Source organism: Oncorhynchus tshawytscha, linkage group LG05, assembly GCF_018296145.1.
Source record: "Oncorhynchus tshawytscha isolate Ot180627B linkage group LG05, Otsh_v2.0, whole genome shotgun sequence".
NCBI classification, from domain to species: domain Eukaryota; kingdom Metazoa; phylum Chordata; class Actinopteri; order Salmoniformes; family Salmonidae; genus Oncorhynchus; species Oncorhynchus tshawytscha.
Window position 1 is genome coordinate 35,848,334 of NC_056433.1, and position 19,364 is coordinate 35,867,697.

The 19,364-nt window shown below is 40.5% G+C and overlaps 1 protein-coding gene across 8 annotated transcripts in view; it reads right to left on the reverse strand.

Annotated features, from left to right (window-relative positions):
* Positions 1–19,364, reverse strand: part of LOC112250564 (bromo adjacent homology domain-containing 1 protein) — an 86,452-nt gene that overhangs the window by 23,526 nt on the left and 43,562 nt on the right. For 3 of the 8 annotated variants that reach the window (XM_042321842.1, XM_042321841.1, XM_042321840.1), the window contains 4 exons: positions 7,258–7,616; positions 4,520–4,679; positions 289–368; positions 30–121 (listed from right to left, as the gene is read on the reverse strand). The exons of the other annotated variants lie outside the window; for them this stretch is intronic. In XM_042321842.1, the coding sequence (XP_042177776.1) occupies positions 30–121; positions 289–368; positions 4,520–4,679; positions 7,258–7,616 (691 nt within the window). The remainder of the gene's footprint in view (positions 1–29; positions 122–288; positions 369–4,519; positions 4,680–7,257; positions 7,617–19,364) is intronic. 8 annotated transcript variants of the gene reach the window in all.

The following is a 19,364-nucleotide window of genomic DNA, read 5'->3' on the forward strand; positions in this document are numbered from 1 at the left end:
TGTGTGTGTGTGTGTGTGTGGTTTCTTACCTACAGTATTGTGCTAGTGGGAGAACATAGCATCTATCTTCGATGCAGGCCACACTGTTCTCGTCTTGATGCCGAGAGGCAAAAATCTCTTTCTGAATGGTGAGAAAGACATACAATTATCAATCGCCACACAATCAAAGGTAATGAGATGAGATGGAAGAGAGGAAGCCACTTCAGACTACTGAGATGAAGGAAAAGAAGAGATGAGGAGAGGCCTCTTTAGACTACTGAGATTGAGCCATAGTTGAGTTGTCCTCACCTCACAGTGCATACTGGAGTCTTGCCCTCCCTGTGTGTGTTCAGGTCGATAGTACCAGAACAGGCTCATCATCAGCTCTCCTGAGGAGGGGAGAAACACACACACGGTCAACACACACAGGCGAGCAAACACACACACACACACACACACACACACACACACACACACACACCACACAGAGGAACAAAAGGTACAGCTTTGCCAACCAACAGCACACACACAAAAAATACGACCAGTCTCTCACCAGACAGATATAAGCAGCATTTCAGACAAACAACGGTCCTCGAATAACACCACAGCCAGCATACACAAACAACCATTCACAGCCTACAACAACCACACACACACCCCAGCTAGCACATTTGGTTCCTTGGAAGTTGTGGGAACGTATGTTTTTGGTTTCACATTGGTTGTGGGAACAAATTCATACATTTCCTGACTGGTAAAACTGAATGTTTTTTTTGAACATTCTAAGAACAGAATAGAACACTTTGCCTGTTCTGGGAATATTTCATTTTAGGTTGCAGGGAGGTTCCCAGAAACTTTTACTCTGGTTTCTTGAAAGTTTTCCTGGGAGGTTTTATTCTAGGTTATATGGAGGTTTTTGAACGACTTCTTTAAAACTTTCACTGAATGTTTCAATAAGACTTTCAATAACACTGGTAGCTTATTTTGGGTAAACATTTTGAATGCCAAGCAGATAGGACACACGGAAATGAATTTCCTTAAGCATTCATCATGCAAACACATGTTTTATTGTGTCAAGGCCTCAGTGAGATTTGAACCTATAATCTTCTGTTCCCTATCCATGGAATTAGTCCACTGCACCACCAGGATGGAGCTAGCACACCATGTTTTTTTTTTCACACATACAAAAGCTGTTCATTACAGTCTATTCAAACAGACCCAATGGCAAAGGAAACAAGCACTCATTAAGATCAGATGTGGTGAATTAGTGGGCACGGCCAACACACCTGAGAACTTAACAAGATAGAGGACAGAGAGTTTTGTTGATACTGAGAACGGAATGTATGTTTTTAAATTACATTCTTAGAACATATTCACAACATTACTAAAGTTTTCTTGTTGTTTTTATGGACAGTTTTCTTAATTTTCTTGGAACAATTTGAGAACATGACCTTAAATGCAACCATGAGGAAACCTGTAGGAAACGTTATGCTGAAGTACTGAAATTCCCACAGCAGAACATTGTTTCTTAACATTTTATCTTAGCTATTTGAGAACATTCCCAATGTCAAACCAGTTGGAGAATATTTGTAGAACATTACCAAAATTTAAATGAAATGTAACCATGTTTGTACATTTAGGAAACGTTCTGTTAAAGTAATGAAATACCAATACATACTTTTTTTGGGGGGGGGCTAAGTTCCTTAAATGAACTGGGAATGTTCCAAAGCCAAGCAACTATCCTGCACCATTCCCAGAAAGTTGCAGGAAGGTTATATGCTAAATAAACATAGGACAACCACGCTCTCACCAACCTCTAAGAAACATGGTTCTCAGAACGTTGTGCTAGCTGGGACTAGGGTTGAAAAGGGTTGGAAACTTTACGGTAAATTTCCTGAATTTGTCCATGGAAAGTTAAGCCTGGGAATTTAGCTTAAATTCATCAGAAAAATTTACTTATAACAGTGAACCTTTTTTTTGTGGGATACACATAAGGCAATTCTAGGTCTTGTGGCATATTTTGGTTAAACTTTCCCCAATTCAATAGAATTGCAACCCTCTGCATGCACACTGATTTCTTCCATCACATGTGCAGTGCACTCTTCCATCACATGTGCAGTGCACTCTTCCATCACATGTACAGTGATTTCCTCCATCACATGTACAGCTGATTCTCAATATATTGCACACTAATGAGATGCTATTGAGCTCACACTACTACACTGTCATCACAAGCTGTCTAGTAAGTTTTGATTACAATACTGGGTGGGGTGAATATATTTTATATGACATACATGATTTTTTTAAAACTAGTAAATAGTAGCCTACAGCAAAGTGTGTTTAACATGTATCTTACAAAGCAGTTGTCTAACTGCTTAACTATTTATCTGAACATTGAATTGTATTTGTTTTTTTTTTACTCATTTTTTTTCAAAATCTTAACAGGAAAATGCCACGGGCACTATCTGATGTGTAGAGACAATTCACTGCAGCTAATGTAGAAGGAAAAGCTGTTTACATGTGCAATTACTGTGCTAAATCATATGTGAAGAATGCAACAAAGATGCAGAATCATCTGGCCAATTGAGAAATGCCAATGAATGTCTTGCTCGAGCTGTGTATGCAACTGGTTCACCTCTGATGCTCACAGACAATGTGTATTAGAAGAGATTTCTGAATGTTCTTCACCCAGCATACACCCCTCAAACCAGACATGCTTTATCTACTCATTTGCTGGATGCCGAGTTCAACAGAGTTCAAGTAAAGGTCAAGCAAATCATAGAGAAAGCAGACTGTATTGCAATCCTCTCTGATGGGTGGTCGAATGTTCGTGGGCAAGGAATAATTAACTACATCATCTCCACCCCTCAACCAGTATTCTACAAGAGCACAGACACACCGGTCTCTACATTGCAGATGAGCTGAAGGCAGTCATCAATGACCTTGGACCACAGAATGTATTTGCACTGGTGACAGACAATGCTGTGAACATGAAGGCTACTTGGTCTAAAGTGGAGGAGTCCTACCCTCACATCACACCCAATGGCTGTGCTGCTCATGCATTGAATCTGCTCCTCAAGGACATCATGGCACTGAAAACAATGGATACACTTTACAAGAGAGCCAAGGAAATGGTTTGGTATGTGAAGGATTATCAAGTTATAGCAGCAATCTACCTCACCAAGCAAAGTGAGAAGAATAAGAGCACCACATTGAAGCTGCCCAGCAACGCCCGTTGGGGTGGTGTTGTCATCATGTTTGACAGTCTCCTGGAGTGGAAAGAGTCTCTCCAAGAAATGGCCATATCAGTCTGCTGATATGGATAGCCCCATCAAGAGGATTCTCCTGGATGATGTATTTTGGGAGAGAGTGGTAAGCAGCCTGAAACCTATAGCAGTAGCCATTGCATGGATTGAAGGAGACCATGCCATCCTGTCTGATGTTCAGACTCTGCTTGCAGATAAATGTAAGAGAAGAAATCCGTACGGCTCTGCCCACTTCACTGTTGCTCCAAGCAGAGGAAACTGCAGTTCTGAAATACATCAAAAAGTGTGAAGACTTCTGCCTGAAGCCCATACATGTTGGACCCCAAGTATGCTGGAAAGAGCATCCTGTCTGGTGCAGAGATCAACAAGGCCTATGGTGTCATCACTACCGTGTCTCGCCACCTTGGTTTGGATGAGGGAAAGGTTCTTGGCAGTCTAGCGAAGTACACTTCCAAGCAAGGGCTTTGGGATGGAGATGTAAGATGGCAGTCGTGCCAACATATCTCATCGGCCACCTAGTGGAAGGGACTTTGTTGCCTCCATCATCCTCTAAATCCCACCAACATCAGCCGCCTCAGAGTGCAACTGGTCCTTGTTTGGGAACACACACACCAAAGCACGCAACAGGCTGACCAATACAAGGGTTTGGAAAATGGCCAGTTGGGCAAATTTGAGGCTTTTTGGGCCTGACAACAAGCCATCCTCAACAAGGTTGGAAAGTGACCGTGAAGATGAGGCCTCAGAGTCTGATGTTCAAGTGGTGGACATTGAGGAGGTCCAGGGAGAAGACATTGAAGCCTGAGAGGAAGACAACCAAAGCTTTAGTTTCTAGACTATCATTTCACAGATTTATGTTGAATTTTTTTTTGGGAGATGCGATGGATCATTGGGGATCATTCAATATTCCCTTTCTTTTGTTGTTCAGTGAAATCATCCCATGTGAAGAGTCAACTAATTTAATTAAAGTTCAATTCGTAACTAAATTGGAAGGATTTAATAATTTGCAATTATGTCTACTTATGATGAGGTAAAAGGTTTATGCTTCTGTCTCAATATGATATGGTAAATATATCCAATGCAAAAAAACATCTACATTTAAATGGTATTAATATTAATTTGCATATACTTCCGTTAATTCCCATATATTCCCGTTAATTACCACGGAAAGTTTCCACCTCTGAATATTCCCCAAAATGTGCAACCCTAGCTGGGACACACACACAGCCAACTATTATACCCCAACAACAGGTTAGGACATCCTGCTATTTCTCTCTCACCAGATTTGGGATCCTCCCAGAGCGCCGATATCTTGGCGACGTAGGGCAGGGACTTCTTCCGGGGACCGGAGCGCAGCAGCACTGTGTCTCTGACACGTATTACTTCACTGTCTCTCTGTACTCCTTCATAACACTGCCGCAAAGCCGTCTCATCCTCCCCCTGAGACACACACAAGTACCACAAACACACCGTCAAAACACGACACACTTATCTTTATTCTCCAGCTACTGGCTATATCAGAAGTTTTCTATCAGAGAAATGGACCCGTACTGTCGGCATACTCAACAGCATTTAAGAAATATATTACCTTCAACAGTGTTAGCTTGTGATTATTGGCTTCCTAAGAATGTTACCTAACAATTTAGCAATTAGCAGGTTTGACATTTCAGTGGAAATACTACGACTATCAGCTTTTTGATAAGCGGTTTAGCAAAAAAAGATGTCCTGTATTATCGGAATGCGATCCCCAGTTATTGGCCACCTTACTATTTTGCTCAATTACAAGATGTATCCATTTAATTCTGTTCAAAAAAGAGACACCAATCTCATATCTGAAGTGTTTACTAGATAGTTGACTAGTTGCCTTCTGTGGCCCCCCAAAAAATGACTTGCCTGAAATTCGTTAGCTATATTTCAGAGGCAAAAAGTTGGATATTAAATGATGTGTGGTCTGTTGCGGAGTCTAATTTTACAATATACAGCGTGTCCTACAAAATGTGTATAGCTAGTAAGAAGGGTGTCTTTACCGTTATTTTCCAGTCCATTTAAATGTTGAGCTCGAGGTGATTTAATCCTCTAACGGCTAGCGAGTGTCTGAAGTTAGGCGGTCTCCGATGTTGGGGGAAATTTAGCTAGGAAGCTTGAGTTTTTACTCACCAAAGTAACAACTTAGTGTGGTCAAAGACTAAGTAACTTAGTTGTAGTCATGATCTTGTAAACTATATCTACAAACAACTTATTTCTGGATATTTTCTAAACTACCCATAATGCACTATTTTTCAACGTCATATGGACCTTTGGCAGTGATTACAGCCTTGAGTCTTCTTGGGTATGATGCTACAAGCTTGGCACACCTGTATTTGTGGAGTTTCGCCCATTCTTCTCAGCAGATCCTCAAGCGCTGTCAGGTTGGATGGGAGTGTCGCTGCACAGCTATTTTCAGGTCTCTCCAGAGATGTTTGATCGGGTTCAAGTCCGGGCTCTGGCTGGGCCACTAAAGGACACTCATAGACTTGTTCCGAAGCCACTCCTGCATTGTCTTGGCTGTGTGCTTAGGGTTGTTGTCCTGTTGGAAAATTAACCTTCGCCTCAGTCTGAGGTTCTGAGCATTCTGGAGCAGGTTTTCATCAAGGATCTCTCTGTGCTTTGCTCTGTTCATCTTTCCCTCGATCCTGACTAGTCTCCCAGTCCCTGCCGCTGAAAAACATCCCCACAGCATGATGCTGCCATCCCCATGCTTCACCGTAGGAATGGTGCCAGGTTTCCTCCGGACACAACGCTTGGCTTTCAGGCCAAAAACTTCAATATTGGTTTCATCAGACCAAAGAATCTCGTTTCTTATGGTCTGAGAGTCCTTTAGGTGCCTCTTGGCAAACTCCAAGTGGGCTGTCATGAGCCTTTTACGGAGGAGTGGCTTCCGTCTGGCCACTCTACAATAAAGACCTGGTTGGTGGAGTGCTGCAGAGATGGTTGTCCTTCTGGAAGGTTCTCCCATCTCCACAAAGGAACTCTAGAGCTCTGTCACAGTTACCATCGGTTTCACCTACCTGACCAAGGACCTTCTCCCCCGATTGCTCAGTTGGGCTGGGCGGCCAGCTCTAGGAAGTCTTGGTGGTTCCAAACTTCTTCCATTTAAGAATGATGGAGGCCACTGTGTTCTTGGGGACCTTCAATACAGCAGCCATTTTTTGGTACCCTTCCCCAGATCTGTGCCTCGACACAATCCTGTCTCGGAGCTCTACGGACAATTCCTTCGACCTCATGGCTTGGTTTTTGCTCTGACATTCACTGTCAACTGTGGGATCTTATATAGACAGGTGTGTGCCTTTCCAAATCATGTCCAATCAATTTTTAATACATTATGGGCTACTGTGTGTAGATTGAAGAGGATTTTTTACCTAATCCATTTTAGAATAAGGCTGTAACGTAACAAAATGTGGAAAAAGAGAAGGCATCTGAATATTTTCCGAATACACTGCATCTATGAAAAGCTGAGAGTCTCACGAACATGTTTTGCTCACAAGCTACACATGAGTCGTTACAAGGTAAGGAGTTTTTCAACATAGAAGATAGAAAATGCCAGGACATGGTGTCTATAATACTGTAATAAGCTCACATAGCTACTGTCACAAATGCCAAACTCCACACAGTTGTCACTGAGTAGTAGGATATTCATTACCCATTGAGCAAATCATTTATGTACTCACAGCATTCATTTAAAGTCATTTTTTGCTTTTTGCCTTTTCTGTTGTTGTTGTAACCTCTTGTCAATGAAACTCATGAATACAGCTGTCAAATTGTTTTGTGTTATACTTGTAGCCCTGGTTGTCCTGAAAATAGAATGGTAAAACACTTCATTGTGAGGCTAAATATAAGGGCTGGACATGCAGACAAATGAAAGTTAGATAACCATAAGCCAATTGAAAGCTATGGAATGGTCAGGTTGCCATGGTAGTATGAGGGAAGAAAATTCTCAGTATCTCAACACATAGACACACAAACTCTTGATCCAACCCACCGCAATGAACACTTCTTTCTCCGTGGGCACTCCTACAGGCAGCCACCCATTGGTGGCCCGTCGGTGGCTGACCCTCTTCTGCTTGGCTGGGGACAGGCAGGGTGTCGGGGCTGGCTGTTTCTGCGACAGCCTGGTTCTCCCCATGGACAGATAACCGTTAGGTGGCTTGGTGCTCTGAGGGCACTCCCTGGCCAGCTTCAGTCTAGCATGGGGCACTCTGCGGTCAGACAGGGGGGTGAGGAGATGGGGCTTGGCCTGGGTGGAGGAGGGGGTGGTGTGGAGGGGGCAGCCCGAGAGTGGGAGGGAGGGGGAGACCAGGAGGGAGGGGCTGTGGTCGCCTTTGGGGGAGGAGTAACCCTCTGGAAAAAGAAAGAGAGAGAAAGGGAGGAAGAGAAGCCCTGCTGAAAAAAACAGCATAGACCAGCATAAATTTGAAGCTGGTCCGACCAGCATGGTCTAACTGGTTCTACTGGCCGACCAGCATGGTCTAGCTGGTTATTCTGGCGGATCAATCTTCATTGTGTTTTCGCTGGTGACCAGCAAAAGCTAAAGCAAAACCAGCATCAAGTCACATTATGCGGGACTGAAAAGTGATTCCCACAATCTACATTCAGAATGACTGCCAGAGTTAGAAAAATTGTATAAATGAGACTACCTAAACCATCTAAACTGGAACAACCATTTCAGGAACAAGTGCAATAAGTCCAACTAACAGATTGGACTAGTTGAGAAATAAGTACACTACCAGTCAAAATTTTGGACACACGTATTTATTTAATTTTTTTTTTTTTAACTATTTTCTACATTGTAGAATAAAGTGAAGACATCAAAACTATGAAATAACACATATGGAATCATGAAGTAATCAAAAAAGTGTTAAACAAATCTAAATATATTTTAGATTTTAGATTCTTCAAAGTAGCCACCCTTTGCCTTGATTACAGCTTTGTACACTCTTGGCATTCTCTCAACCAGATTCAAATGGAATGCTTTTCCAACAGTCTTGAAGGAGTTCCCATATATGCTGAGCACTTGCTGGCTGCTTTTCCTTCACTCTGCGGTCCAACTTATCCCAAACCATCTCAATTGGGTCGATATCGGGGGATTGTGGAGGCAGCACTCCATCACTCTCCTTATTGGTCAAATAGCCCTTACACAGCCTGGATGTGTGTTGGGTCATTGTCCTGTTGAAAAACAAATGATAGTCCCACTAAGCGCAAACCAGATGGGATGGCAAATCGCTGCAGAATGCTGTGGTAGCCATGCTGCTTAAGTGTGCTTTGAATTCTAAATAAATCACTGAGTGTCATCAGCAAAGCACCCCCACACCATCACACCTCTTCCTCCATGCTTCACGGTGGGAACCACACATACGGAGATCATCCGTTCACCTTCTCTGCGTCTCACAAAGAGACAGCGGTTGGAACCAAAAATCTCAAATTTGGACTCAGACCAAAAGACAAATTTCCACCGGTATAATGTTCATTGCTCATGTTTCTTGGCCCAAGCAAGTCTCTTCTTCTTATTGTTGTCCTTTAGTAGTGGTTTCTTTGCAGCAATTCGACCATGAATGTCTGATTCACACAGTCTTCTCTGAACAGTTGACGTTGAGAAGTGTGTCTTTCTCTGTGAAGCATTTATTTGGGCTGCAAATTCTGAGGCTGGTAACTAATGAACTCCTCCTCTGCAGCAGAGGTAATTCTGGTTCTTCATTTACTGTGGTGGTCCTCATGAGAGCCAGTTTCATCATAGCGCTTGACGGTTTTCGCGACTGCACTTGAAGAAACTTTCTTGAAAAGTTCTTGAAATTTTCCGCATTGACTGACCTTCATATCTTAAAGTAATGATGGACTGTCATTTCTCTTTGCTTATTTGAGGTGTTCTTGCCATAATATGGACTTGGTCTTTTGCCAAATAGGGCTATCTTCTGTATACCACCCCTACCTTTTCACAACACAATTGATTGGCTCAAAAGCATTAAGGAAATAAATTCCACAAATTAACTTTTAACAAGGTACACCTGTTAATTGAAATGCATTCCACCTCATGAAGCTGGTTGAGAGAATGCCAAGAGTTTGCAAAGCTGTCGTCAAGCAAAGGGTGGCTATTTGAAGATTCTCAAATCTAAAATATATTATAATATGTTTAATATATTTTGATATGGTTACTACATGATTTCATATGTTATTTTATAGAAAATAGTACAAATAAAGAAAAACCCTTGAATGAGTCGGGGTGTCCAAACTTTTGACTGTTACTGTAAGTTATTTATCTTTGTGTAGCATAAGATAAATCAACTGATTAATGAATCAATCAATGTACATGCAAAACCACAGATACTGAAACAAACAATTCTTAAAAGCAAACTGCAATAGAGCATGCTGGGAAATATGATAATGATGGGTGTGGTTTTGCATACCAGCAAAATTCTAATAACTTGGGAGTCAACCTCACTTTGTACTGAACGTCTCGGTTGCCAGCGACCTGAATTTCCTGCTTCACCACTGGATCTGTGGGTATGATAAAGATTGTTAAATGATTGGAACCAATAGACATTCTATCACTTGCCCCTGTAGGGGAACCCTTTTGAGTGCCACGTAAAACCCTTTGATTTTTAGAACCCTCTCACAAGAACGCCTTGTGGGTTCTTTGTTTTGTCCCTGTAGGGGAACCCATTTAGATTATATGTACAGTGCCTTCAGAAAGTAGGCATATTTACACCCCTTGACTTTTTCCACATTTTGTTGTGTTACAGCTTGAATTAAAAATGTTTTTAATTGAGATTTTGGGTCACTGGCCTACACACAATACCCCATAATGTCAAGTGGATTTTTTATATTACATTTTTTAAAATAAATTAATAATAAATGAAAAGCTGAAATGTTTTAATTTATTCGTTTTATTTGTATTTCACCTTTATTTAACCAGGTAGGCCAGTTGAGTACAAGTTCTCATTTACAACTGGGACCTGGCCAAGATAAAGCAAAGCAGCGCGACAAAAACACAGCGTTACACATAAACAAACGTACAGTCAATAACACAATAGAAAAAGTATATGTACAGTGTGTGCAAATGCAGAAGAAGAGTAGAGAGGTAGGCAATACATAGGCTACAGAGGCGAAATAATTAACATTTAGCATTAACACTGGAGTGATAGATGTGCAGATGATGATGTGCCAGTAGAGATACTGGGGTGCAAAAGAGCAAGAAGATAAATAACAATATGGAGATGGGGTAGTTGGGTGTGCTATTTACAGATTGGCTATGTACACGTACAGTGATTGGTAAGCTGCTCTGACAACTGATGCTTAAAGTTAGAGAGGGAGCAAATAAGTATTCAACCCCTTTGTTATGGCAAGCCTAAATAACTTTGAGTAAAAATGTGCTTAACAAGTCACATAATAAGTTGCAAGGACTCAGTTGAGCAGTGAATTTCTAACACAGATTCAACCCCAAAGAAGAGCATCTATTGGAAGATGGGTAAAAATAGAACAAGCCGACACTGAATATCTATTTGAGTATGGTGAAGTTATTAATTACACTTTGGATAGTGTATCAATACACCCAGTCACTACAAAGGTACAGGCGTCCTTCCTAACTAAGTTGGCGGAGAGGAAGAAAACTGCTCATGGATTTCACCATGAGGCCAATGGTGACATTAAAACAGTTACAGAGTTTAATGGCTGTGATAGGAGAAAACTGAGGATGGATCAACAACATTGTAGTTACTCCACAATACTAAACTAAATTACAGAGTGAAAGGCACTAAAGTAAAACTGCAAAAAATGTGGCAAAGAAATTCACTTCATGTCCTGAATACAAAGCGTTATGTTTGGGGCAAATCCAACACAACACGTCACAGAGTGCCAATCTTCATATTTTCAATTACAGTGGTGGCTGCATCGTGTTATGGGTATGCTTGTCATCTGCAAGAACTATGGAGTTTTTTTAGGATAAAAATAACCGGAATAGACCTAAGCACAGGCGAAATCCTAAAGGAGAAACTGGTTCAGACTGAATTCCAACAGACACTGTGAGACAAATTCACCTTTCAGCAGGACAATAACCTAAAACACAAGGCCAAATCTACACTGGAGTTGCTTACCAAGACAATATTGAATGTTCCTGAGTGGCATAGTTACAATTTTTACTTAAATTGGCTTGAAACTCTATGGCAAGACTTGAAAATGGCTTTCTAGCAATGATCAACAACCGACTTAACAGAGCTTGAAAAATATTTAAAAGAATGTGCAAATATTGTACATTCCAGGTGTGCAAAGCTCTCAGAGACTTACCCAGAAAGGCTCACAGCTGTAATCGCTGCCAATGGTGCTTCTATAAAGTATAGACTCAGGGGTGTGAATACTTACTGTTGAAGTCCCTGGAAGCCTGTGTTTCAGACATAAGGAAGTGGATGGTGGCAAATTTTCTATTTTCAAACTTGGACAAAATAGAGATGCTTGTTCTAGGTCCCAAGAAACAAAGAGATATTCTGTTGAATCTAACAATTAATCTTGATGGTTGTATAGTCGTCTCAAATAAAACTGTGAAGGACCTCGGCGTTACTCTGGACCCTGATCTCTCTTTTGAAGAACATACCAAGACTGTTTCAAGGACAGCTTTTTTCCTCATCTACGTAACATTGTAAAAATCAGAAACTGTCCAAAAAAATCTGAATCTGTCCAAAAAGGATGCAGAAAAATGTATCCATGCTTTTGTCACTTTTACTGCAATGCTTTACAGTACTTTCCGGCTACTTGGATAAAGCACTAAATAAACTTCAATTAGTGCTAAACACGGCTGCTAGAATCTTGACTAGAACCAAAAAACTAGATCATATTATTCCAGTGCTAGCCTCTCTACACTGGCTTCCTGTTAAGGCGAGGGCTGATTTCAAGGATTTACTGCTAACCTACAAAGCTTTACATTGGCTTGCTCCTACCTATCTTTCCGATTTGGTCCTGCAATACATACCTACACGTACACTACAGTCACAAGACGCAGGCCTCCTTACTGTCCCTAGAATTTCTAAGCAAACAGCTGGAGGCAGGGCTTTCTCCTATCAATCTCCATTTTTATGGAATGGTCTGCCTATCCAGGTGAGAGAAACAGACTCGGTCGCTGGCTTACTGGTGCTCTTCCATGCCGTCCCTAGGAGGGGTGTGTCACTTGAGTGGGTTGAGTCACTGACGTGATCTTGCTGTCCGGGTTGGCACCCCCCCCTTAGGTTGTGCCGTGGCGGAGATCTTTGTGGACTATACTCTGCCTTGTCTCAGGGTGGTAAGTTGGTGGTTGAAGATATCCCTCTAGTGGTGTGGGGGCTGTGCTTCGGCAAAGTGGTTGGGGTTATATCTTGCCTAGTTGGCCCTGTCCGGGGGTATCGTCGGACGGGGCCACAGTGTCTCCCGACCCCTCCTGTCTCAGCCTCCAGTATTTATGCTGCAGTAGTTTGTGTCGGGGGGCTAGGGTCAGTCTGTTATATCTTTTGATTTTCCCATGATGTCAAGCAAAGAGGCACTGAGTTTGAAGGTAGGCCTTGAAATACATCCAAAGGTACACCTCCAATTGACAAAAATTATGCCAATTAGCCTAACAGAAGCTTCTAAAGCCATGACATCATTTTCTGGAATTTTCTAAGCTGTTTAAAGGCATAGTCAACTTAGTATTTTGTAAACTTCTGATCCACTGGAATTGTGATACAGTGAATATATAAGTGAAATAATCTGTCTGTAAACAATTGCTGGAAGAATTACTTGTGTCATGCACAAAGTAGATGTCCTAACCGATTTGCCAAAACTATAGTTTGTAAACAAGGCATTTGTGGAGTGGTTGAATAATAATAATTATTATGTTATTATGGGGTATTCTGTGTAGATGGGTGAGAAAAATATCAATTTAATCCATTTTGAATTCAACTGTAACACAACAAAATGTGGAATAAGTCGATGGGTATGAATACTGAAGGCACTGTAGACCCTGTCATGAAGAAGCCTCTGGTTACAGAGTTCAGTCATTTGTCCCTATGGGGTACCATTTTGGGAGTCACAGTATAACCCTTTGATTTGTCCCTGTAGGGCAGGGATCGTCAACTAGATTCAGCTGCATGACGATTTTTTTCTTTAGCAGATGATCGGGGGGCCGAGACATAATTAAAAATAATTTGTAGACTGCAAGAAGTCCAAACAGATATATGCCTAAAACATAATTATTTCAAACCTTGCTTATATTTGTATATGGTCACGTGTCTTTCTATCACGTGTGCGAATACCTGGGAACAGATTTCCTAAAGTAAAATCCATTGGAGCTGATTTCCTGGTGTTGTTACAAGCTTTCATAGCCATCAATGAAAACTCAAAATATAGACATTTGTTTTTTTTCTCAGAAAACTTGGGGGCCAAATAAAACCACCCGCAGGCCGAATTCGGCCCATGGGCCGCCAGTTGGGGTACTCTGCTGTAGGGGAACCCTCTTCAGTTCCATGTTGAACCCTCTCATGAAGAACCCTCTGGTTCCAATGTAGAAGCAATGAAAATTATACTTATAGGATACTAAAGATGTGCTTATGGCACACTGTAAAAAATGACCTGTAATTTTACAGAACTTTTCCCGGGTATGGAGTTACAGTAAAAATACAGTACTTTACAATTCAATTAAGGTGTGATTGTGCTGGTGAGGGCTCATTTGCATATTTAAGGGGCATTGTCTGAAATATTTTGTATTTGAGCCAACCGTTTGTGGAAGTGTTGTACCTGTTTAAGTGGTTTTATCATCATGTTGATTAAGGTTGAGCGCTTAATTTGTCCACTCAGTTCTACAATCTTTGTAAGCGCTTGTGGCGATCAAGAAGTGCACTGTTAACTTCTTTGGGGTAGGGGGAGGTATTTTGATGTCAGGATGAAAAGCGTGCCCAAAGTAAACTGCCTGCTACTCAGGCCCAGAAGCTAGGATATGCATATAATTGGTAGATTTGGATAGAAAACATTCTAAAGTTTCTAAAACTGTTAAAATAATGTCTGTGAGTATAACAGAACTGAAATGGCAGGTCAAACCCCGATGACAAACCATCCCAAAAACATTTTTTTTTTTCATCCTACCACTGATTTCAATGGCAGGCATTTTTATAATAGGGCAAAAATCGTGCCCGATTGCAGTTCCTAGGGCTTCCACTAGATGTCAACAGTCTTTAGAAAGAGTTTCAGGCTGGTTTTTGGAAAAATGAGGGAGAAGAAGTAATTTTTCTAAGGGCTCTCATTTTGGCTGTAGTGTTTCCATGCGCATTGCCGAGCTAGTGCGTTCTTTTTGTTTATCTCCGGTAAAGACAATAACGATTCTCCGTCTTAAATTGTATATTTGCGTATTAGGGTACCTAAGGATTGATTATAAAAGTTGATTGACTTGTTTGGATAAGTTTATTGGTAACGTTTGGGACTAATTTTGTATGTATTTTGACCGGTGGAAACCGAGCGGATTAATGACTGAAGCGCGCCAGCTAAACTGAGTTTATGAATATAAAGAAGAAATCTATCGAACAAAAGGACCATTTTTAATGTAACTGAGGCCTTTTGGAGTGCCAACAGAAGAAGATCTTCAAAAGGTAAGGTATATGTTATATCGCTATTTCTGACTTTCGTGTTGCAACTCCCTGGTTGAAAATTATTTGTTATGCATTTGTGGGCTGGACGCTGTCCTCAGATAATCGCATGGTTTGCTTTCGTAGTAAAGCCTTTTTGAAATCTGACACCTTGGCCGGATTAACAACAAGTTAAGCTTTATTTAATGTTTATAGTAAGTTAAGAAGTTGCAGTTTCCAGTAACTTAATGGCAGTTGGCCATCGGCAAGTTCATGTTTTTGCAGAAAGTTGTTATTGTAAAATTTGAGGCCATGTGAGGCTGGGTCCCAAGTGTGCTCACCATAAATAATGCTTAGTAGTTGTCACCGAATGTTATAAGCTTTCTTTTAATAACAAAAGTTCAGTGAGCTACTGGTAGCTAGTTGCAAGTAAATGACTGTGCATTTTACAATAGCTTACTGACATCTGGTTGCCAGTTAAGCGGCCAAGAAGTTACTGGCTGTTCGTTGCCTATGAGTTACTAGCAGTTACTGGCTATTAAGTTAATCTAAATTTTACAATAACTTAGATAATGCAAAATTCACTGCAGCGTCCAGGCAACTAACGTCCATTAAGTTACTGTGACAATGTCAGCTCTTTAATGTCACATGCTCTTACAAAGTTTGCAGAACTAACCCTGTTAAAAAGAGGCGGCCAACCTTTGACAACATAACCATCAACCACTTAAACTGGTACCACCCTTCCACTGACGGTTGCCACAAATACACATATATTAGACCCAGGGTTTTCTGTTAGCCGGCATTAGCTGGCTTTTGTCCGATAATAAAATGAAAAGCTGACAAAATAAAACTGTTGCTGGCCAAAATGACCATGAGAAAAAAAATCCCATTGCAAAATAATGCTTTTTATTAATTGATGGAAATACATTTGACAGTCATGCTTATCGGTCTATGGGATCATTTGCATAATAGTGGAATTAAATTGGTGTGCGTGTATTTTCGTTAGGCTACATTATGACTATCTTATTTATTCAACACAACTATCACACACGCATAGCAAACACATCCTATTTTAGGTGTGATTTCTCCTGCAGCTCCAAAATCATGTCATTTTATAAGCCCATTCATTGTGTAACAATTCTAAATGCAAACGCGTGTTAAAAAAAGTTTTGGTGCACTTTCAAAAAGAGCTATGCCTACAAAAAAAAAATTCTCAGCCGGTAGCCTAACATGCTGACCAGACCGGACACGTCGCTTGCGCGAGTGTAGCAAAATAAATGTAGAAATTATTATTAAATTGCACCCACACCACTGGCGCGCGCCAACAAGCGTCTGTGTTGCCAAGGGCTAAAATAGAACTCCCTACTATTTCTGATGCAGATCTCGCTGTAAGTCCTGCCTCTCCTATCTCCTCATTGGTTTATAGAAGCAGGTACCCACGTGCCATCTCCTCATTGGTTATACCCATGTGGGTGATTGAAATACGAACTGTTTTGCCGGTTGCTGTGGTAATACTTTGAAAGTGTAGATGCCGATCACCATATAAGATCAAAGATGAAAAAGCCTGGAAGGAGGAGAGATGACTAGAAACGATTCAGTTGGCCATTTTATGTGTGGATTAATTGTCGGAATAGAGGACCTTGTGCATTTCAGGTAAAATAACAACTCAATGTTTATATCCCAGGACAAATTAGCTAGCAACAGCAAGCTAGCTAAATAGGACAAATTAGCTAGCAAGTGCAAGCTAACTAGCTAAATTGCCATACATATTTAATGCTTTTCGACCTGTCCCCAAATTAATGTCATTGGTTCAGAGTTTGTTTTGATATTTTAACATGCGTGTCATGATCATGTTTAGTGTAGGGGACAAAATAGATTTATGCACGATAGTGCACAATAGAGCACGATGGCGCAAGAGGGTACCGTGTAATTGAAGCGCACCTCCCATTCACCATTCAGGTGCTGGCAACAGGCTATCAGCGCGTCACCACCACTTTACAATGTGAGTTGGAGTCCGTATGCATTTTGAAAACATAGGCCTAATTAATTGTTTGAAACCTATAAAAATGCTTTACTTCATATTATGAGGCATGTCTTACCTTGCTTTAAAGTAGCCTATAAGCAAATCCGACCATGGAAACGTGGATAAAGACTTCATAGGCGGCGCAAGAGTTTCAAGTTTGGAGAACCCTACAATTTCTACCGATCTGCCAGTTATGATTTTCATATGCGCATTTTCGTGAAACAGTTTAATTTCAATAAAATTTGCTGCAGGAGGGACTGGTGCACTTCACAAAATAGAAGGTTTCATGAGGAACAAAAGTATGTGGATATATTGAAGCAACATCTCAAGACATCAATCAGGAAGTTAAAGCTTGGTCGCAAATGACAATGACCCCAAGCATACTTCCAAAGTTGTGGCAAAATGGCTTAAGGACAACAAAGTCAAGGTATTGGAGTGGCCATCACAAAGCCCTGACCTCAATCCCATAAAAACTTTGTGGGCAGAATTGAAAAACAAACCTTACAAACCTTACTCAGTTACACCAGCTCTGTCAGGAGGAATGGGACAAAACTCACCCAACATATTGTGGGAAGCTTGTGGAATGCTACCCAAAACGTCTGACCCAAATTAAACAATTTAAAGGCAATGCTACCAAATACTAATTGAGTGTATGTAAACTTCTGACCCACTGGGAATGTGATGAAAGAAATCAAATCTGAAATAAAACATTCTCTCTACTATTATTCTGACATTTCACATTCTTAAAATAAAAACGTCTGCTTCCCTTTCTATATGTCTTGATTAGAGATCAACTGATTATGATTTTTCAACGCTGATACCGATACCGATTAATAGTGGACCAAAAAAAGCCGATGCCGATTAATCAGACGATTTTTATATATATTTGTAATAATGACAATTACAACAATACTGAATGAACAATGAACCCTTTTATTTTAACTTAATACATAAATACAATCAATTTAGTCTCAAAAAAATAATGAAACATGTTCAATTTGGTTTAAATTAATGAAAAAACACAGTGTTGGAGAAGTAAAATTGCAATATGTGCCATGTAAAAAAGCTAACGTTTAAGTTCCTTGCCCAGAAAATGAGAACATATGAAAGCTGGTGGTTCAATTTTCCCAGTTCTTCAATATTCCCAGTTAAGAAGTTTTAGGTTGTAGTTATTATAGGAATTATGACGTGTCGACTATTTCTCTCTATACAATTTGTATTTTATATACCTTTGACTATTGGATGTTCTTACAGGCACTTTAGTATTGCCAGCCTAATCTCTGGAGTTGATAGGCTTGAAGTCATAAACAGCGCTGTGCTTCAAGCTTTGCTAAGAGCTGCTCACATACACAGTATAGTGCTGTTTGAATGAATCAATGCTTACGAGCCTGCTGCTGCCTACCACCACTCAGTCAGACTGCTCTATCAAATCATAGACTTAATTATAATAAACACACAGAAATACGAGCCTTTGGACATTCATATGGTAAAATCCGGAAACTAGCATTTCGAAAACAAAACGTTGATTCTTTCAGTGAAATACAAAACCATTACGTATTTTGTCGAACGGGTGGCAACCCCAAGTCTAAATATTGCTGTTACATTGCACAACCTTCAATGTTATGTCATAATTATGTAAAATTCTGGCAAATTAATTTTGGTCTTTGTAGGAAGAAACACAGTTCGCAACAAAACAAATATACTTCTGTGTATTGATTTTAAGAAAGGCATTGATGTTTATGGTTAGGTACATTTGTGCAACGAATGTGCTTTTTTCGCGAATGCTCGTTTGTCAAATAATCACCCATTTGGAAAAGCTGAAGTAGGCTATGATTCAATGATAAATTAACAGGCACTGTATTGATTATATGCAACGCAGGACAAGCTAGTTAACCTAGTAATATCATCAACCATGTGTAGTTTACTGCCCCCCCAGTCCCAAAGACGTTTTGAGTAGCTTGGATGAATAAGGTGCCCAGAGTAAACTGCCTGCTACTCAGGCCCAGTTGCTAATATATGCATATTATTAGTAGATTTGGATAGAAAACACTGATGTTTCTAAAACTGTTTGAATGATGTCTGTGAGTATAACAGAACTCATATGGCAGGCAAAAACCTGAGAAAAAATCCAACCAGGAAGTGGGAAATCTGAGGTTTGTAGTTTTTCAAGTCATTGCCTATCGAATATACAGTGTCTATGGGGTAATATTGCACTTCCTAAGGCTTCCACTAGATGTCAACAGTCTTTGGAACCTTGTTTGATGCTTCTACTGTGAAGGAGGGGGGAAAGGGAGCTGAATGAGTCAGAAGTCTGCCAGAGTGGCATGAGCTGATCATGCGCGCTCACGTGAGAGGTAGCTGCGTTCCATCGCATTTCTACAGACAAAGGAATTCTCAGTTTGGAACATTATTGAAGATTTATGTTAAAAACATCCTAAAGATTGATTCTATACTTCGTTTGACATGTTTCTACGAACTGTAATATGACTTTTCGTTTAAACTTTCACCTGGACT